General features: G+C 42.5%; 1 protein-coding gene across 1 annotated transcript in view; it reads left to right on the top strand.

Moving 5' to 3' along the window:
- RGS22 (regulator of G protein signaling 22) overlaps nucleotides 1–22,064 on the top strand; it is a 116,950-nt gene extending 94,886 nt beyond the window's left edge. Inside the window, 8 exon segments of the mRNA XM_030553569.1 lie at nucleotides 388–456; nucleotides 3,936–4,097; nucleotides 9,497–9,676; nucleotides 11,232–11,393; nucleotides 17,364–17,462; nucleotides 18,955–19,057; nucleotides 19,817–19,936; nucleotides 21,459–22,064. Coding sequence (XP_030409429.1) covers nucleotides 388–456; nucleotides 3,936–4,097; nucleotides 9,497–9,676; nucleotides 11,232–11,393; nucleotides 17,364–17,462; nucleotides 18,955–19,057; nucleotides 19,817–19,936; nucleotides 21,459–21,475 — 912 coding nt within the window. The 3' untranslated portion in view covers nucleotides 21,476–22,064.
- Nucleotides 22,065–22,416: the final 352 nt, after the last annotated feature.

The raw sequence follows: 22,416 nt of genomic DNA, 5'->3' as shown, positions 1-22,416 counted from the left end.
TGGAGGGCATCAGGGTTAGGGCTTTAGCCCCACTCCCTGCTTCAGCCCCACAGGAGACGCTGGGCTCGGGGCTTTTGAATCTGGTTGAGAACAGCTGCTTTAGAGTTTATTTAGTGGAAGTGAACCAGATTACATTCTCCATCCATCTTCATAATTCAGGGTGACCAAATATACTGGGTTTGACCATGCAGCTCTTATTCAGACAATCTTCCCTTGATTTAGGTGGGTGTTTTGGCTGCAAAAGGGCTGCCTGATCAAGTCTACCTTTTCTGAAGCAGATGACTTAAAAGCTGGGAGCATTTCGTATCCAAACCCATTATAGCCTGTACATTAAACAAGAAGAGTTTAGTACTTGCCAGATGAGCATACTGATAATCTTGTGTTCAGCCACAGATAAGGGACATAGCTGAAGATCTCCTAATCCAGAGAAATGAGAAAAAGATTGGGTCCTGGAAGGCAAGTAAAGTATGTTATGTCTCTTTTCCCTGGTATTCCTCTGTTTCCCTGTTGAAGCCTGGAGATTTCGTCATTGTTTCCCTGCTTTACATATCTAGGCCCAAGTTCACTGCTGGCATCAGTGGGTGTAATTACATTGATATCGGTGGAGTTGTACTTGCTGACATTAATGGTTAATTTGGCCGCCAACTGGATGGGACTTCCAGCAATAATTGTACTGGCCAGAGGGGTCACTCTGGAGCAAGTCAAGCCTCTCCCCAGGGATTGTGCAGCAGTCTGAACTCCTCTGAGAGCCATAATTGGTACTGGATCTTTAATGCACATTCATCTGTATTTCCCATGCAGTGGGCTTATTGGGACAAGCTGTTCATTCCAGCATCTGGTAGTTTATTTATTATTGAGAGTGGATTACATGCAGACACAAAAGAGAATGTGAAGTATGCAGCAGAATGGGCAAGTTTAATCATATCACACAGTATCTGTTTCATTTAGAATTGTATTTTAACCTTACAGCGCTAAGATAATATCGATTTTAAACATCTTAAACCTCAGTCATATGACATTTCAGGAGACATTTGCCAGTTTTTTTCCCCTTGAAGAGCAGTGAACTCTTTGTGGTTGCCAATGTGCAAGTTGTATACATTTATTCAGTCTAAATTTTATTGTCTGTTGAATACAAACTAGAGACCAGGTCACTATTACCGCTGCAAACCACTAGATAGAAAGAAATCCAAAGTGCAGGTGGGTTCCGTTAACTGGGTTTTCCCTGGTACCTGTGTTTAGGGAAATAATTATTTGCAGCATCTCATTTAGGGCTGTGCTTTTGTCACATCTCATCATATAAGCAGGATGCATTTGATTATTTTTTCACTCCTATCTCCCAACACTTAACCAATTCCTGATCACAGTGTTCACACCACCCTGAATGGAAGTGGCTTTACTATTTGAGGGAGGACTATAGTAAGATGATTCTTTTGAGTAATATTAAACTAAATTTCTCTTTAAGCAAGTTGAATTTTGGGTTGCCACTACCCATCTCCACTGGAAGAGAAGTATAGCCCAGCTGCTTGTGCTGTGGATTGTGTATAGCTACTGCATGAGGAATGCAATATGGTATATCAGCCTTTAGCTGACCACAGCATGGATGGTGGTCACAAAGTTGGCATCCAGAAGAGATGGTTGCAGCCTCCTTCTGAGTTGAGGATGAGAAAAAGCCAGTTTAGCTGCTGCTGTCCTAAATATTCTAGTAGCAGTTGAGGAGCAAACCAGAAGTCCAGACTATGAATCCAGTCAGCCAGAAATGAGTACATCATCTCAGTCTGAGGAGTTGATATTACTCCTGCCATATCTTCCAGTTCCTTTCCCCAACCAACATCATTTTGTCTGTGTTATATAGGAGATCAGGCTAAATGATCATAATAGTCCTCTCTGGCCTTAAAATCTATGAATCCCCTCAGTCTTATCTGGATTAAGACTCACTCAGATTGCCGTCAGCCATGGCCCATCTCCCCAGACACTGAGGGCTTGTCTTCACAGTGGGTGTCGATTTAGCAGGTCTGGTGAAAACCCAATAAATCAACAGCAGAGCGCTCTCCAGACAACTCCAGTACTCCCGCTCCCCGAGAAGAGTAAGATAAGTCAACCAGAAAGTGTCTCCCATCGACACAGCACAGGGAAGACACTGCTGTAAGTTGACCTAAGCTATGTTGACTTCAGCTACATTATTCACATAGCTAGAGTAGTGTAACTTAGGTCGACTTATCTGGTAGTGTAGACAAACCCAAAGTAATGCATGTAGCAGTTTTGGACAGGTGAGAAGGCATGGAGAAATACAGCGAGGTATCATCAGTGCATGTAAGGCACCACAGTCCTTGCTTCCTTACTAACCCTCCTAGAACCTCATACACAGGTTAAACAAGAGGGGTGACAAGCTGGAATCTTGCAGAACTTCAGGGTTGAGAAGCAATTGCCCCACCAACTGTGAGTGCTCATCAGTGTTACAATGAAGCCAGTCCCAGGAATAGCCCCAACCATCCTTTTTATGGCTGCAGTTAAGCTAACAAAACCTCATGTGCAGAGGTGTCAAAAGAGTTGAAGCTACTCATCATCCTGATGAGCTGGGCTTTTTTTTCTCCTGTTTGCTCTGGGGTTTTTATACAGTTATTTAACTAGAATCAAGGACAGCCCATAATAGTAACATCAACAGTCTACAGATAGGGAAACTTAGGCAGAAAGTCAGATTCTGTATCAAATACAATATTAGCAAGTGAAAGTCCCTTGCTCTCAGTCCTGTCCTTAATTCACTAAATTGTGCTGCCTCTGATTCTATTGAACTGCCCTCTTGTTGGCCAGAAGACACGCTGGCTGCTCAGCAGAGGAACCAACTCAATGGCACCCAGATGGCTGGCACCCAGGAGAGAGCTTGCAATTGCACTAACATCACCAGTAGCAGCCTAGGCAGCATTCCCAGCCATGATTCTGCCTGTGGCTTTCTGAAACATTGAGGGGCTTGTCATAGTTCCCACAGTGCCCAGAAGTTACGCTGGGTGACTGTAGCAGGGGACTATGTATAACCTGTGGTTTTATTTTACTGTTAGGAGAAACCATTGACAGACTTTCAGCTCCAGCTCTCATGTTACATTTCCAAGGCTATCTGCAACAAAAAATACTCCTCCACCCCTTGCTTGCTAGCCATTGGACATGACTCCCTCCCTTTAGGTCCTCATGGATTGTATACTGATGTTACAGGGTAATTTTCAGTCAACCATCTGATAACAGCGAGGAATTGGTTGGCTTAGTGTTCAAGGAATAATAGCAAAGCATGAGAATTGTGAGCTCAGTAAAGAAGGACTGAGGGTTGATTTCCATTCTAAACTTCATGTCAAATGAACTTCTGCATAAATTGTCTTTCTTTCTCTACCCCCTCTGGCTTCACTTTTCACTCATCCTTTCATGTGTTCTGTTTCACTGTCTATTTTGAAGCATGAAGATTCCCAAAATGTCTTGATGACTTTAAATCACATTTTACTATTTGTAGAATTCATTCCAGAAACAGCAAACTCTCCAGCTTCTGTTGGTGATCATGGCAACACTTTTCAAAACTGGTTTTGTTAGTGAGGTCCATGTCAAAAGCATTTTGGAGTTTTTAGCAATGTGGTTTGTCTGTTCCTTTCTCTTTGTTGCTGTTGTTTGTTTGTACAAAACTCAAACTGTTCCCTAAAACATAGCTTGTTGCCATAAATAATAGCAGTGGCTGTTTCCATTTCCTCTCTCATCCATCCTTTCCAAAAAATGTTGTACCAACCAACCACAGAAAGAAAAAAAGAAAGAAAGATTGCCAAGTTCTATTGTATCCCCGTCATAAACTACTGAAAGTTAGGGTCAGTGCAAAGATAAGAATCAGACAGTTTACCCTAACTAATGCTTTTGTTATTGCTTTTTGAAACAGTTTATTCAGTGAATTTTTTTCCTTTTGACAGCATGTGGACAATAAGTGGGTTTCTTCATCTAGAGAAATAATCATGTTCCGTAAAGCGCTGCTGAATCCAGTGACAGCATTACAGTTTCAGCGCTTTGTGTCTTTGAAAGGAGATTTACTGGAGAACGGAGTGCTCTTCTGGCAAGAGGTTCAGAAATATAAGGTATGGTGCTATAATGTGAGCAAGGGAGTATCATGCAGATTTTAAAGTATATATCTATTAACATACTTCAGGATACTTTTAACTATAGTGCCTTGATGCAATTTACTGTCAACATCAATGCCACCCACTTCACTGCCTTATTGTTCTTTCCTCCATGCAGATCCTTCTCCATTCCTTAGAGAAAATATTTTAAATTAATTGAGAATTTCATACCCACATTCCTTTGTGCTTATATACACTCTAGAATGATATGGACCTTTATAGGGATATTGTCAATTAACTCATGTCCAAAATTTTATTATTATTTATATGTTGAGCATTGATGTGCACTGTGCTGTACAAAACATAGTGGGCATTCTTAAAATGTTTATTCGGGTTATGGAGGCATTCCAGTAGTATTAACCATTGTAAGTAAAGAAAATACTATTATATATACAATATGTACACAATTTTACAAAGGGTAAGTGTTCAGGAAAGATGCAATCTGAGTTGTCATCATCCTCTGATTCTCCCAAACTAGTCATGTCTCCTTTAGGCCATGTCCTCCATTACAGTAGATCAGCTTAGCTCTATTGACTTTAATGGAGCTACACCAAAGTACTAGCAGTAAGTAAGTCATGCCTGTGTTCAGCAGAACACAAGGACTTGTTGTGGAAGAGTCAACATGGTTTTTGTAAAGGGAAATCATGCCTCACCAATTTACTAGAATTCTTTGAGGGGGTCAACAAGCATGTGGACAGTGGGATCCAGTGGATATAGGGTACTTAAATTTTCAGAAAGCCTTTGACAAGCCTTTGACCCTCACCAAAGGCTTTTAGGTAAAGTGAGTTGTCATGGGATAAGAGGGAAGTTCCTCTCATGGATTGGTAACTGGTTAAAACATAGGAAACAAAGGGTAGGAATAAATGGTCAGTTTTCAGAACGGAGAGAGGTAAATAGTGGTGTTCCCCAGGGGTCTGTACCAGGACCAGTCCTATTCAACATATTCATAAGTGATCTGGAAAAAGGGGTAAACCGTGAGGCAGCAAAATTTGCAGATGATACAAAACTACTCAAGATAGTGAAGTCCAAAGCAGACTGTGGAGAGCTACAAAGGGATCTCACAAAACTGGGTGACTGGGCAACAAAATAGCAGATGAAATTCAATGTTGATAAATGCAAAGTAATGCACTTTGGAAAACATAATCCCAACTATACATATAAAATTATGGGGGCTAAATTAGCTGTTCCCACTCAAGAAAGAGATCTTGGAGTCATTGTGGATAGTTCTCTGAAAACATTCACTCAGTGTGCAGTGGCAGTCAAAAAAGCAAACAGAATGTTGGGAATCATTAAGAAAGGGATAGATAGTAAGACAGAAAATATCATATTGCCTCTATATAAATCCATGGTTCACTCACATCTTGCATGCAGATGTGGTCACCCCATCTCAAAAAAGAAAGACTGGAATTGGAAAGGTTCAGAAAAGGGCAACAAAAATGATTAAGGGTATGAAACAGCTTCTGTATGAAGAAAGATTAATAAGACTGGGACTTTTCAGCTTGGAAAAGAGATGACTAAGGGGGGATATGATAGAGGTCTATAAAATCATGAATGGTATGGAGAGAGACAATAAGGAGATGTTATTTACTCCTCATAACACAATAACTAGGAGTCACCAAATAAAATTAATAGGCAGCAGGTTTAAAACAAATAAAAGGAAGTATTTCTTCACAAAAGTACAGTCAATCTGTGGAACTGTTTGCTAGAGGATGTTGTGAAGGCCAAGACTATAACAGCGTTCAAAAAAGAACTAGATAAGTTCATGGAGGATAGGTCCATCAGTGACTATTAGCCAGGATGGGCAACGATGGTATCCCTAGCCTCTGTTTACCAGAAGCTGGGAATGGGCGACAGGGGATGGATCACTTGGTGATTACCTGTGCTGTTCATTCCCTCTGGGGCACCTGGTATTAGCCACTGGTAAGAAAACAGGATGTTGGGCTAGATGGACCTTTGGTCTGACCCAATATGGCCTTTCTTATGACTATGACAATGCCTGGCCCCTACATACAGGCTGCAGAGAGGGGGAGAGGCTGCTGTGATCAGTTAATATGATCAATGATTATTATTATTTATCATTCATACCATATTGCAGTAACCACTGAAGACCTCAGTCAGGATTGGGGCCCAATTGTGCCAGGCATTGTATGAACACACACACTAAAGACAGTCCCAAGCAGGAGTAACAAACAAACAGAAGGACTGGCAGGAGGGAGGATGAGGATAATAGTGTAAGAATATGTGGTTGCTTGGGCAAGCTATGAGATAATTTGCATGTTTCAAGTTTTTATTTAAAAAAATAAATAATAGTTATAAATAAATGAGATACTAATGATACCAGTAATCACTGCTGGCCACCTGCTTAGCCATCAGAAATATAAGTTAGCACATGAATTATGCCACCACCACAGAAAAGCAGAGCTGGCTCCTCAGGCTTTGAAATTACTGAACCCTAAGCACTTCCCAAAGCCAGCTGGTTCAGAAGGCACAGCAGAACTGAGACTCTAGCTACGGCTATGAGATGGTGATTCACTTGTTACCCCAGAACTGGGAGTAGCTGGGAGGCCAAAACACACACACAAATGTCTGAGGTTTCTGTTGGTTTGTGGCTCTCCCAAGCTACATTATGGAGAAAAGTGGGCTCCAATTTGAAGTGTTTTCTTTATGGACATATTCTATGAAGAAAAAGCCATTGTTTTACCCTCCATTTATGTTAATTTTATCTGTTTTCCTATCTAACAAGGAAAAGTACAATCTGACCATAATTATACCTGCACACAATTTGGCAGGGTTGGCAGCTGCTGCTCTTCATAGATGCCAAGGACTAGACGAGCAGGCGTGTTGCAGGTCAGGATGTACCATAGGACCATTGCCAAAAAGCTGTGTGCAGAACTTTGCATAGTGCCTGCCTGCAGTGTCTGAATCATATTGCACCATTGGTTTTCAAACAGAACTCCCTGTGGGACTTGATGTCTGCAGTGTTCCTTACCACCTGGCAGATTGGTAGGATGTTTTTGGGCAACTGAAAGATAATAAATAAGAAGAAATGACTTTTAAAACAAATATGGATAAATATTAGACTGTAGGATTTTTTTTCTGTCTGCTACACTATGTTCTGCCTCTCATCTTTCCTCTTATATCCTATGGCTTGTTCATCTTTCCTCTATGATTTATTTGAATTTTTTTACATCCTAAATTAATAAGAAAAGGCATAATATTATTTTATGATATGCTGAATATGGTTTTCTATTGTCCTTTCAAACATGTGTTCATCTTTTCTCATTGTAATTTTTATCATTTTTCCCTTCACACCATTAAAAAAGTATTAATAATAAAAACAAAACAGTTCTTTGAATTATGAAATATCTTTTAAAAACCATGGGGTTTAATTTCCTTTCAGATTAAAGATCAAGTTGCAATACAATTTCTTCTATCAAAAGTTAACCCAAATTCTTGAGCTCAGGCAGATCTGCTCCCACAGGTTCTCTAGCATGCTCACTGTATCTTAATAGAGATATTTAAGGAACTGTGATAAACATATAATACGATGGAAAGTCAGGATTTCTGCACAGAAGGAAACTACACATGAAAGGATTTGATAACAGTGCTTCACAACATTTTCTCATAGGTTAATGCTGCCACTGCACTTCATCAGAGCTTGACTGTGCAGCACTTGCTTTCAGTCACGGGTTTTATCAGAGTTATAGGATCATAGGAATGAGACCCTTGCAATTGAATTCCTGTTGTCCATGTTTTAGTGCTGGGTCCACTCTACTTTTAATAATCCCAAGCCATGGAGCTTTGGGAAACTATAACACAATCCAGTAGATCTCAATATCAGGAAGGTTTCACTGGTAGCCTAAATTGTTTCCTTTCTTAATTTCATGCCATTACTCCTGGTTATAGCTCCTTATACCATCTTAAATCATTCTTATCTCATTATTTGTAGGCAGTCTCCTTGTCCCCTTTATTTATGACTCACCATGCTATCCATAGTTAGCTTAGTCTCTTTTGGAAATCAGTCCTTCTCACACTTTCATTTGTGTTTGGAACTGCCTTACTTTTGTCAACAACATGCTCATATTGAACCTAGAATATCAAGTGCACAGCCTCACCAAAAGCACATAGAGGGACTATCGCATCTGCTCCATGACTATGAATGCAACCTAGTATGTCATTGGCCTTTTTTCCTTTTTTGGTGCTATTTGTTGTTAAGAAAGTCAATGCAAGAATTCTGTTGCATCTTAGTTAAGGAGGGGTGTGTGTGTGTGTGTGTGTGTGTGTGTGTGTGTGTGTGTGTGTGTGTGTGTGTGTGTGTGTGTGTGTGTGCACTGTACCATTAAGAAATTTATTGCCAATACACCATACCGGAAAGACACATTTGGTATCTGCTGAACGCTGCAGGGCTATCCCAGGAACCACAGTGGCGAAAGGAGCAGAACTGTCCCCAGCCCCACCCCAGGTCTTCCACGCAGCTGCATCTCCTTTCTGGAGTCTGTACAGCGCTGCTGGAGGACAGGGATGGGGACAGGGACGGGGGTGATACTGCTCACTGTAGGAGCTGCCGGCGTGCAGTCATCCGGTGGCCCCATGTTCTGCTCCTTTTGTTACTATAGTTCCTGAGAGAGCCGCACAGTTCAGCAGATACCGATTTCTATCCACAGATATCCACATCTGCAAGTATGAATTTGTATCCATGCAGGGCTCTAGTCATAGAACATTTTTTGTGAGGTGCAGGCGACTGGTGGGAGGGGCACAAAGGGTCAAGTAACCCTCCCCAGGCTCAAATATCCCCGCCAGCCTGGGGTGGGAGAGAGGAAGGGGTAGGGCAAGAGCCAGAAGGCCAGCACCTCTCCTCTTCCAGCCATGCTGCCTGGGATGCTGCCAGGTGCAGCACAGCAGCTGCCTAGGAGAGCCAGGCACTCTCCCAGGCAGTTGCTGTGCTGCACCAGGCAGCATCCAGGAGTAGTTCTGGGGCCTGGCTGCCAGGAAGAGCAGCCAAATGACAGGGGGAGCCTGTGCAGTGGGAGGACAGAGCTCTCCTCCCAGGTAATGTGGGATGGGGAGGAGACAGGGACAGTGTGGGGGCTGAGAGCAGGGCAGGGAGGGGTCACATGGAGGGTTGTGGGAAGGGTCACGTGGGGAGGTCACATGCCCCTCTTTAGCTGGTGCCCCACTTTGTGTCCCTCCCATGAGTCGCCATACTGGTAAGAGTTAAAATCTACTTGCACCACTGTGTGTCATAATTATTTGCATATAACTGATGTTAGTCAGATCACTTAGTTTTTGTAAAGGACCGAATGGCTAGTTACTGATAACTAATATATTCACTGTATGCTGCATTTTCCACTGTTCAGGATTTGTGCCATTCTCACTGTGATGATGCCACTATACAGAATAAGATCACAGCTATCATCAACTGCTTTATTAATTCCACCATCCCACCGGCTCTGCAAATTGACATTCCACAAGAGCAAGCTCAGAAGATCATCGAGCACAGGAGAGAACTAGGGCCATATGTATTTAGAGAGGCACAGGTAAGATGATGGGGATGGGTGCGGAGAAAAGTATCAGATTTGGTTAGAGATATTGTGCCTGTTTTTTAGAGATGGTCTCTGATATTATGGGCACAATTTTGGTCCCATAAATCATTGTGGGCACAAAGCTGCACCTATTATACTAATTATTATCCTGAAAATTAAGGGATCAAGATGTGGGAGAGACCTCTGAATACTGTTAATCGCCAGTACACTGTATGATCTTTTTCAGCTGGTTTTACCAAGGAAAGGGGTGATCGGCCCTGCATTAGGAGTTCTTGCTTTAGACCTAGTACTCCATTTTCCTGAGTTGCTTGATGTGAATAGTTAAACTGTAGCAACCAAATTTTGTAGTTTGAGGAACCACTTAAGTAGATATAAAAAATGTTGTAGACGTTAGCAAAACACGCAAGCAGCTTCTACCTTACCGAAAATGCTGCCTTTTCTTTTTCCTTTTCTTCAGAAGGTCTGTGTAATAGGAACAGGCTGTGAACAGGTTTTTTCTCTCTCTGCTTATTCTGCTGCACAGAACCAAATAAGGTCCATTGTAAACCCACACTTTTTACCCTCTATGGTCATTACCTTTTATACTTCTGTTCCTCAAAAACATGAAGCTGTGTCTTCTTCCTTTTCCCACCAAATTGTCCCACCCCTTTTCTGAAGATCTATTAATGCAAATCCACAAAACATTCAGATCATGAGGTAAATGATTTGGAAGACAGGAGGATTCATACAGATCATAAGATAAGGGAAGATGCTGATTTAAGGACTCGACTTGTATAGAATACAGCAAACTCCAGAAATACAGAGTGGGACTAATGGAAGAATTTGGCACGATAAGACTGACATTCTTATCAAATATCACTATTAAGCACATTGGCCTCAATTTTGTGACGTGGTAAGCGCCCTCAACTCCCACTGAAGTCAAGTGACAATACAGGACTTTCAGCAATATCATGCCTTAATACAATGTGTTAGTAGAATGCATTGCTTTCTGATTGCTTTTTTTTATTGTTTTTCTTATTCCCGTTCAAAAAAGACCCCATGAGAGATTATATCATTTAAAAATTATCCAAGATTTACTCATAGATCTCTAATGTGGTTTAAGAGCTTTTCCAGAGGCAACAAAAAAAATTTCCTTTCTCTTAAGGAGGGAAAAAAAACAAAGCTGTCTCCCTGATGAACAGAATATTTGGAATATTTAAGCAGAAGAGTGGTATAAAAAGCAATCCAAGTGGTGAATACTTTATAAAGAATACTTGTAAAAAATGATGGATGTTTTCATTAATGCAAACAATTGTTTAGGGAAATATAAAAAAAGTGGGCCTTTTAACTGCATTTTAGGAGTATTTCTCACCAGTAACAAACATACTGATGAGAAGCATGTGCAGAGCAAAGCTGGACTGAACTGTCAGGAGACAATACGTGGGAGGAAACGTGCTGTGCACTAAAAAGGAATAGTTATTGCATTGTTATGGTCAACTCCATTTACTTTTTACAGTACACTCTGTTTTCTTAACATAGTCGTGTTACACTTCCTTTTCTTTCTGCTCAGATGACTATTTTTGCTCTTCTGTTTAAATTTTGGCCAAAATTTTGTGAATTTCGAAGCAATTTGGCAGATGAGAAAATTTTGCCTACTTTGGAGAGAAAAAAGGAAAAGAAGAGACAAAATTTTAAAAGAAAAACAACAGAGGAAAGACTCGCACTTGTAAAGGTGAGAAGCTGAAATACCATAAACACATTTTTCAGCGAACAAGAGTAAAACATTCAAATATTCCCCCTATGGGCCATGAGAAGACTCCCACTTACTTCAGTTGGCTTCAAATCAGGCCCTAAATGTCTTTTGTTAGAATACAGGCTTCAGGTACAATTCAGTCCTTGGAGAATTAGGCTCCAATCTGTAAACACTCACGCATATGCTTAAATTGTGTGCTTAAAGATAAGCCCATGGGTAAGTGTTTGCAATTGGGGCATTTATCCTCCCTCTCATTTTAAATAGGGTGGAAATATATTTGTTCATCTCTTGTGGTGAGGGAGAAAGTAAAAACATGAAGGGCCTAAATTTTCAAACAGATCTGCATGTGCTGCATGTGTAAAACTGACAATTGCACATGGAATTGCGCTAGAACATGTTGGCATTGTCAGTAGACCATGTTTAGCTGTTTACTATCAGGTCACAAATTATATTTAAAATCAACACGTTTCCTTTCAAACAAAGATTTTGAAATGCTGATGCAGGATTCACTCTTTATCCTCTTTGTTTATTTTTTGCATTTCCCTCAGCACTGACAATGAAATTATTAGGCTACGCACTTTGACTTTTGTTAGTGAGCAGTTTCTAATCTGAGTTGTTAGTTGTTAATGCACTAGCGGAAGTAAAAGCAGCAAAGAATCCTGTGGCACCTTATAGACTAACAGACGTTTTGGAGCCTGAGCTTTCGTGGGTGAATACCCACTTCCTCAGATGCATGTAGTGGAAATTTCCAGGGGCAGGTATATATATGCTAGCAAGCAAGCTAGAGATAACGAGGTCAGTTCAATCAGGGAGGATGAGGCCCTGTTCTAGCAGTTGAGGTGTGAAAACCAAGAGAGGAGAAACTGGTTCTGTAGTTGGCAAGCCATTCACAGTCTTTGTTCAATCCTGAGCTGATGGTGTCAAATTTGCAGATGAACTGAAGCTCAGCAGTTTCTCTTTGAAGTCTGGTCCTGAAGTTTTTTTGCTGCAGGATGGCCACCTTAAGGTCTGCTATAGTGTGGCCAGGGAGGTTGAAGTGCTCTCCTACAGGTTTTTGTATATTGCCATTCCTAATGTCTGATTTGTGTCCATTTATCCTTTTCCGTAGAGACTGTCCAGTTTGGCCGATGTACATAGCAGAGGGGCATTGCTGGCATATGATGGCATATATTACATTGGTGGATGTGCAGGTGAATGAACCAATGATGGTGTGGCTGATCTGGTTAGGTCCTGTGATGGTGTCGCTGGTGTAGATATGTGGGCAGAGTTGGCATCGAGGTTTGTTGCATGGATTGGTTCCTGAGCTAGAGTTATTATGGTGCGGTGTGCAGTTACTGATGAGAATATGTTTCAGGTTGGCAGGTTGTCTGTGGGCAAGGACTGGCCTGCCACCCAAGCCTGTGAAAGTGTGGGATCATTGTCCAGGATGGGTTGTAGATCCTTGATGATGCGTTGGAGGGGTTTTAGCTGGGGGCTGTATGTGATGGCCAGTGGAGTCCTGTTGGTTTCTTTCTTGGGTTTGTCTTGCACTAGGAGGCTTCTGGGTACACGTCTGGCTCTGTTGATCTGTTTCCTTATTTCCTCTTGCGGGTATTGTAGTTTTGAGAATGCTTGGTGGAGATTTTGTAGGTGTTGGTCTCTGTCTGAGGGGTTAGAGCAGATGCGGTTGTACCTCAGTGCTTGGCTGTAGACAATGGATAGTGTGATGTGTCCGGGATGGAAGCTGGAGGCATGAAGGTAGGCATAGCGGTCGGTAGGTTTTCGATATAGGGTGGTGTTAATGTGACCATCACTTATTTGCACCATGGTGTCAAGAAAGTGGACCTCCCGTGTAGATTGTCCAGGCTGGGGTTGATGGTGGGGTGAAAGCTATTGAAATCGTGGTGGAATTTTTCCAGAGTCTCCTTCCCATGGGTCCAGATGATGATGTCATCAGTGTAGCGTAGGTAGAGAAGGGGCGTGAGTGGACGAGAGCTGAGGAGGCGTTGTTCCAGGTCGGCCATAAAGATATTGGCATATTGTGGGGCCATGCGGGTGCCCATAGCAGTGCCACTGATCTGGAGATATATATTGTCATCAAATTTGAAATAGTTGTGTGTAAGTATAAAGGCACAGAGCTCAGCAGCCAGTTGTGCTGTGGCATCATCAGAGATAGTGTTCCTGACAGCTTGTATTCCATCTGTGTGTGGGATGTTTGTGTAGAGAGCCTCTACATCTATGGTGGCTAGGATGGTGTTTTCTGGGAGGTGACCAATGCATTGTAGTTTCCTCAGGAAATCAGTGGTGTCACGGAGATAGCTGGGAGTGCTGGTGGCATAGGGTCTGAGTAGAGAAGTAGTGGAAGTAGGCTGTGTTTGGGATGCAGCTACTACAAGGGAATGTTTGTGAAGCTGTTTCTCTTGAAATTTTGTTTTTAAAATATGGAAAAGTTTCTGTTGATATTTTGTTTGACGAAAGGTTGCGTTTACAAAATCTGAACGTTGGGCCAAATGTGATCTCTGTGTGTCCCTTTAAGAGCAAATAAACTATTACACCTGCAAACCTTCTAATTAGCATTTATATAGCACTGTACATATTCAAAGTACCGTACTAACAGGTGCTCAGATACTGTAGTGATATGAACTACATGAGTATCTAGACAGATAGAGACATTAAGTAATAAATCCTCATAACAACTGGGGAGATCATGTAACTATTATTATCCCCTTTATAGAGGGGAAACAGAGGCACAGAGAGATGCTGTGATTTTCCCAAGGCCACACAGCTATCAGTGTCAAGCCAAGACTGAAACCCCCAACTCACGCTCATTCCTCCAGAGAACGCTGCCTCTCTATTGAAATGCCAGAGCATGGGCATGCATAAAGAGTGCAATATTTATGGGTAGTGCATGTTTGTGTCTTCACCTCAGTCAAAACAGACTTTTCCTTCTCTCTAATTTCTTTCTTTCTTTTTTTTTTTTAAAGACTATTGTTTGGATGGAGTTTGGAGCAACAAAGCTGAAACTCCCTAGCCCTTATATAGCACAAAGAAAGTACTGTGTAGAAGAGGAGATTGTTATGGAGCAAGGAAAAGCTGACGCCTGTGCAAAATCTTTTCTTTACATTATGTGAATATTTTAATATTCTGTGTATGTGCCACTCAGCAGTAGGGGCAAATCTAGCTCCTTCATCTGTGGCTGTTGATGGCCCTATGACAGTGAATCCAATGTAGAGAGACTGGACACAGGGGAGCTATACTTGGGTTGCATCATCTGTGTCCAGTTCAGAGTCCAGCTCTATGCATAGTCACTGGGTGCTGATGTGCAGGGTTGTGTGTGTGGGGGGTGAAGGCAGGCCATATCAGGGCCAGAGGATTCACTCACATGCCAATATTTCAGCTATTGGGTGAAGTAGTTGTGAAAGTTGCAAGCTTGAGGGAGGCTGCTTTACCTCCTCCCTTTCTGCACATCGGCCCGTGGCCAAAGCCAGCAATTAATCCTGGGTTTTGAGCTATGAATTTGCTCCTGGGTAAGGCATTAGGCTGTACATGCTACATTCCTTATTCCTGTTTGCATTAGTCACTCTATAAATTGCTCTTATGCCAGTATTTCTGCATAAGCAGTTACACTTCACTTACAAAAAGAATTTTTGAAATCTTTACCAGAAAAACACCCAAAGCCTGACTGAAAAGTTGCAATTAGTTTTAAATCTGTGCTCATCCTTCCCTCCCCCTCCACCAAGAGAGGACAATCCCCCATGCCTGGGTTTGACTTTTCCTTCTTCTCTTTAGCCTCGTGGCACAAATATAGGTTACTAAACAATTTGGGCTAGATCCTGCTAAGCATTAAGCTTCTCTTATCCATGGAAGTTGACGGTGTTCACTGTCTAGCAGAAACAGGATCTTTAAATTTTAGACCATAAAGCTTTAACTATTTTTAAAAGCAGTTTCTTGGAAGATGTATGTTAGTCAGTCACCATTTTATAAAACCTTGCAGTTCTTTGGTAGATAGGAAAATTACTTAACTTTCATGTCCAGGATTTTATGGTATGTTAGGACAATTAGGGGAGGAAGATAAATAAAATGTTATGAAAATTCCAAGAAATTTAGAAAACAGAAAATCCAAGGTTAAAGGCAGAGAAGATCTATTACGTGAATGGATTGCTAATGTTTAACCAATTTCTACTTTAAAATTCTACAGTGGGTTGACTTGTTGACCAAGTGGTACTGCTTTGTGCCAGTGCAACATACAGTCATTAATGAGTTAGACTAGCATGGTGCAGAGTCTGAAAATGAGTCCTGAATTTCCTCCAACACTGCCAACAATTAGCAGGGCCTTGAGGGATTTCTGCTATTGAACCAGTGTCCTCTGTTGGCTAAGTAATGTCTTTATTTGCCAAACTCCTGCTTCAGCTGCGAGGCTTGTGATTCTTCTCCCAAGCTCTTGTCTCTCCTGCCTGATCAGGCTTCTCTATTGACTTACATTTTCCTGCATTAAAGATAAATTATAAAAGCAGAAGCACTTTTCAAATTTTCTTCAAGGTTTTATTCAGCTGACATCACCAAACATATTTGTTGGGGGTGATGCCATGCTATGATACATGATATTGTGTCATGATCTAGCACAGCATGAGATGACATCATCCAAAAACTCTCACAAATCCCCCATTCCCAGTTTAAAGAATAGTAAGTATAAAATTTGTTCTCAAGGTTGTACTATGTCTCTGTCCTATCAATGGAGAGTTTGAGGGGTCAGAGGGCCTGTTTTGGGATGGAAGATAAAATTCATGCTGGAGGAGCAGCTGAGGAGCACCTTGGACAGTGTTTCAGGAGCTGTGGTCAGTCGGAGGGTGAGGAGAATGAGGGAAGTATAGAAGAAAGATGCTCTTCTGTGGCAGGGAACTGGAAGATCTTGGTTCTTTTGCCAGCTCTATCATCTCTGCTGTGTGACCATGGGCAAGCCATTTAACCTCTCTTGCTCAGTTGTGCCATCTGCAAAATGGGGGTAACACCTGCCTCACAGGGTTGTTGTGAGAGTTAATTAATCAATGTTTGTAAAGGACTTTGAGTTCCTCAGATGGAAGGTTCAAACACAAAGCATTATTATGACATCAAAATAACATTCACAGTGAGAGCAATTAACCACTAGAAGAATTTACCAAGGATTGTGGTAGATTCTCCATCACTGAAAAGGTTTAAATTGAGATTGGATGTTTTTCTAAAGAATCTGCTCTAGTTCACCCAGAGCTATTGGACTTGAAGCAGGAATTATTCAGGGAAGTCTTGTGACCTGTTTATGCACGTGGTCAGACTAGATCATCACAACAGTCCCTTCTGGCCTTAAAAATCTAGATTATATGAGTTTGTCTACACAAACATTTAGTTTGTGGCAAGTTGGGGTGAAAATCTACTCTGCGCTATCCTGCTGTAAACTAACTATCCACTGAACTCTGCTAACATACATTACCCATTTGTTAATGAGCTTTGATCTACTCCTATTTCAAAGAGGACTAGATCAAAGTGCATTAACAAACTGTTAATGTGCATTAGCAGGGTCCACACAGACAGTTAGTCCACAGCAGGGTAGTTTCACATCCCAGTGGGCTGCAAATTAAATGATTGTGTAGACAAGCCTGATGGAAATGTGTTCCATTGCTGCTTCATTGTGCCATTTAGGCTCTAAGAGGGTGGATGGGAACTGTTCACAATGAAAATGGTTGGCAGAAATTTAGAGCGGTGGAAACGTTGAATTGGGCAAAGAAACACCTATAAAACCCCAAATCTTATTAGTATGCAAGAATGATAAACTACAAAACTGGGCATTAGAAAGTTCTGTACAAAATATGCTTGGAGTGCTATGTGATATTGCATGTGAGTCAGTTGAAATGCAACAATACCATCTTCTCTGACTTTATTCTTCACCCCAGCTCAATTATTTGCAACTAATCAAAGAATTGTTTCTATTGGTAACAGCAAGTGAAAAAAGTTGTCAGCTTATCAGAAAGTATTTCTGTGGATGACACCAGTATGGGTAGAGGAACACCTTCATCTGTAACTGGATATGGACGACAGGTGAGTAATAAAATATCTTGCTACAGATATCCACACCCCCACCTACATCAATGAAGAGAAGTAAGGCAAGGTGCTGATGTAAAGCGAAAGTGGAGGATTGGCTACTAACGTCTCTGTTGCAGGGTTCTTAGAGAACTGCTCATTCTCAATACATTAACTTTTCAGGTTAAAAGCCTGCTCTGCCTCTTCTGAGGTTCTTTCATTTTTAGATGCTGGGGAGTATTTCTAACAACTTGAGGCCTTTTGAGTTTATAAGTGAGGGCAGCAGTGATTTACACTTGAGATAAGACCAAGGCAATGGAGTTTCAGATTCATATCAGAGCTTTCCTGAAGACTGGGAGTCTATAATGCCAGGGGAATAGTATTTTTTTTTCTTTAAAATAACGGAAGGAATGAGCACAGCAACTTCTGAACACTAAGCGATGGTTTATAGTGTAAAATGGATGGGTGGAATATAGTTTGGAATATAGACCAGCTTGAATGTCATCCAAAATCTCAAACCAACCAAAATCCAAACCATGTTTTTAGGTTCAGTGAAGTTTGGATAAGCACACTCTCCCCCACACAGTCCTCTCACTCAAACAGGCCTTTTACCTTTGCTTTTCCGCTGGAAAAGTCTCGACTGGCTGATTCTGAAGCCAGGATGCTATCCTGCACAGACAGACCAGGGTGGAGCAGCTTCAGAATTTCTAGGAGTCTGGTAATCTCTGCTGAACCAGCTTCTGCCTTCAAATCCTGTGCTACTGTGAGAAGTGAATTAGAGTTCCTCAGACTGAACCACCAAATCTAAAATTGGCCTCAGACTTTCAACATTTCAGGAAAAAAGGCTGATACAGAATATTCCTGACTAGGGTTATGCCTTAAACCAAACAGAGGTAGAGTCACATAATGTTTGGGTGAGCGGCCTAAAGCTTACTTTGAACCTGACTGGGTACATTAAAATTTAAAGAGCAGCATTTTTTCTTTACTGCAGGAGAGAAGGTACCATGTTGTAGAAAGGTGCTGCCAAGTGTGGGCAAGAAGAATTGGGAGATTTCATATGACCAGCTGGGATCTGGGTGGGGTAGCTAGCAGGTAGAGAGGCTCAGGGTGGGTCAGAGGGAGTGGGCACTTTTGGGTGTTCAAAGGAACAAAAAGAATGAAATTTTGGCAGGGGTAAGATTCTGTAATGTTTTAGGAAGAGGAAAAGAAGAAAAATGTGACATGGAGAAGGGAAGAGTAAAAGAAAATGGAGAGTTGAATAAATTAGGATGAGCATCCAATCTGTCAGACTTTTCTGTATTGCACCTCCCAGTGCATTGTGATTCACTTCTTGCTAGTGAATTGTTTCACAATTTCAGTTTTTAATGGCACAACTCCCCTTTCGATAACTTCTTCAGCTTTGAGAAAGCTGGTATTGTATTAACATAAACAAGCCCTCCTGCTGCTGAAATAGACCATCAACTACCAGTCACAGGGTACAGAGGCTGATGTTTGAACATGGTTCTTGCAGGTTTCCTGGTCTTATTCCAAGTACATAGAAGCCCTCGAGCGAGAAAGAGTACTCCTTAAAATACAAGACGATCTGGAGAAAAGGACATCATTATTTTCCACAGGTTATTAATCATGTTCTGTGGTTTAGGAGGACAGTGTTCTGACTACTAAACATTATACGGTGAAAGTCACACAGCATGAGGCTCTCCTCATTTGTTCTGCTTTAGGACTGTGTGGGTGGGCCTCACCTCCACTACCCTGTCTGCTGTGGAGTGGCTGTTCACACCCATATAGCTCAGTGACGAGGGTGGTGTTGGGAGCGGCCATGGGATCCAGTGTTACCACTGCAGTGCACATGTAGTGTGACCAGATAGCAAGTGTGAAAAATTGTGATGGGGGTGGATGGTAATAGGAGCCATATTTCAAAAAAACAAAACGAATATCATGACTGTCCCTATAAAATCAGGACATCTGGTCACCCTAGGGACGTGTAGCACAGAGAAGAATGCACATTTTTTCAGACTGTGCACTGACACAGCAGCCAAGGGGGAGTACTCTGCAGCCGTGCATTTCAGCTCTGTAGGCTGTAGGCTGCATTTTACCTCCCCAGGTCCTTGCACTACAGCCACTTGAACTTTATGTGGCCAGAATAAGAATAAACATTCTATTACACTGTCAGTGTTCTCTCCATGAAGGTACTGGGAGGTGCAGCAGCTCATATCTGCATTTAATTTAACGTCCTCATAGTCCATGCCCCAAAACTATACAATCAACTGTGGTGTTCCATTCATTTTTTGGAGATTGTATCTGACCATAAAATAGGCACTTCTCCTAAGCAAAAGCACAGTTTCCCTTAATTTCAAATTGTTTTCTTTATACAGGTTTCTCATCCACAACCTATTTGAAGCCAGACTTCACTGCAAATCCAGAGAAATCAATCACTTCATCAAACACTAGTCTGATTTGGGAGAAACAGTCCAATCTTCCCAAAGATGTGGGAAGTGAGTCCCAAATAGTTAATAATTTGCTTCTGTTTGGTATTCATAGTTGAATTACATCCTTGGATTCTGAAATTCTCAGATTATAATTCAGAGCTAGCTAGAGACTAACTCTGGGCATGTCTGCACTACCTGCCGGATTGGCGGGCAGCGATCAAGCCAGTGGGGGTCGATTTATCGCAGTCCCCGAGTGCTCTCAGGGGAGCAGCAGCAGTCAACTCACCGCAGTGAAGACACCACGTTAAGTCAGTCTAAGTACGTCGATTTCAGCTATGTTATTCATGTAGCTGAAGTTGTGTGACTTAGATCAACCCCTTCCCCCCCCCGCCAGTGTGGACCAGGCCTCTGCCACTGCAGCTATAACAGAATAAAAAAGGGTAGAGGAGAGAGAATGAAAGAGATGTCAAAGGAAAAAAACAGATTTTGCTACATTTTGAATCCCCAGATTAAGAGTCCCCTGGCTTCCTTCATGCTAGGCTGAATCTACAGTGCCTCTCTTGAATTTTTTTTAAATTGATGAAGTCTAGAATTACTATAATGTCTATGGAAACATGCCTCCATTCCCTCTCAGGCCTTGTCTACGCTACAGGGGGAGACTGATCTAAGTTACGCAACTTCAGCTACGTGAATAACGTAGCTGAAGTCAACGTACTTAGATCTACTTATCGCAGGGTCCACACTACGCTATGTCGACGGGAGACGCTCTCTCATCGACTCCCCTTGTGCTTCCCATTCAGGTGAAGTATAGGAGTTGATGGGAGAGTAATCTGCGGTCAATTTAGCAGGTCTTCACTAGACCTGCTAAATCGACCGCTGATGCATTGATCACCACATATCAATCCCCCAGTAACTGTAAACAAGCCCTCAGTTTTCCCTTAATCTTTTACTGCTTTAATTTTCCTACTTTAGGCAAGGTGGACTCAACCCTTCCCTATTGCTACTGCACTTCGCAGTGCCTGGATGGGCCCTCTTGAGGCAGTACCTTTTGTCTGTGACCAGCAGAAGGAGCAATATGCAACAGGCTAGATTTTCTTCATTTCTGTTTCAAATTCTTTCTTTCTTTCCCATGGTTTTTCGGCCTGTTCAACCCCTCCTTTCACAACTCTGTCCTCCATTATGCTCTCTAAATCACTCCCACACCTTTGGTCCCTCGCAGTCCCCATTCCTCTCTTCCTCTCATCTCATCCCGTTTCCTTGCTAACTTCCGTTGCCCCACCAACTTCCTTAGTACTCCATCTCCTTTTCCGTCCTTTCCTTTTCCCCACAAACAACCCAGGGTTTTGGCTGTCTTAGGATGGCCGTGAGACTCTGATTGTGATGTGACTGCCTCCTTTTGTGACTGCCTGTGACACAGGAACGCAGCTCACTCTTAGCACTGCTCCTCTCCTTCTTGTATTACCAAAGAGCAGCACATCTCATTACTGCCTAGATATGAACTAAAGCCTCTTCATACCTTGGTGATTGCAAGTTTCATCCCTTTCCCATGGCTGCCACCTTGCTAATGGTATTCTATTACCCTTTGCAGGAGGATTTAAAACCTAAATGAAGAACAGAACACTGAGATAATGAATTATGGCGGCCTTGGGATGAGCTAGCAGTCAAAATAAATAATGTGTGGTTAGTTTTGCACTCATGTTTTCAGAGCACAGATAATCAGTTGGGATATTTAAAAGCCAACAGATGCTAGAATCAAGATAACAGAGGAAAGTCCTCCAACATACTCAATAGCAATATAATGTTGTTCTTATTTACGCTGGGTGCTGCCAAGAGGCTGCCGTCAGGATTAGGTACAATCACACATATAAACACACAGGTAGATGTGGTTTCTGCCCCAAAGATCTTACAATTGGATTCAGCTTCTTCAGTGCCTGAGCTAGTGAATAAGTGCTACACCATCTTAAATACAGCACAATGCATTTGCTAAAGCAGAGGTGGGCAAACTACAGCCCATGGACCACATCCGGCCCATGGGACTGTCCTGACCAGCCCTTGAGCTCCCTCGCAGCCATGCCGCCATGTGGGCAGTGCTCTGGGCGGCGGGGTTGTGCACTCCTGCAGAGCAGCGCGGCAGTGTGTTTGGCTCCAGCTGGGCAGCGCGGCTGCCAAACATGCTGCTCTGAGCAGCATGGTAAGGGGGCCGGGGCTGTTGGATAAGGGGCAAGGGTCCTGAGGGGCAGTCAGGAGACAGGGAGTAGGGCGCGGTTGGATGGGGTGGAGGTTCTGAGGGGCGGTCAGGGGAAGGGGGGATTGGATAAGTGTGGGAGTCCCAGGGGGCCTGTCAATGGGGGGTGAGGATAGGCTCAGAGCAGTCAGGGGACTGGGAGCAGGGGGTGTTGGATAGGGGGTGGGATCCCAGAGGTGGTTAGGGGAGGGGGGTCCTGAGCAGGGCCACCTGGGGGGAGGGCAATTTGCCCCAGGCCCTGGGCCCCGCAGGGTCCCCACGAGCCCTGACCCGGCAGTGGTCCAGGTCTTTGACAGCAGGG

This window comes from Gopherus evgoodei, chromosome 2 (assembly GCF_007399415.2).
Source record: "Gopherus evgoodei ecotype Sinaloan lineage chromosome 2, rGopEvg1_v1.p, whole genome shotgun sequence".
Lineage (NCBI taxonomy): Eukaryota > Metazoa > Chordata > Testudines > Testudinidae > Gopherus > Gopherus evgoodei.
Note: the sequence above shows the minus strand (reverse complement) of the source record. Positions and strands in the feature narration are given on the sequence as shown.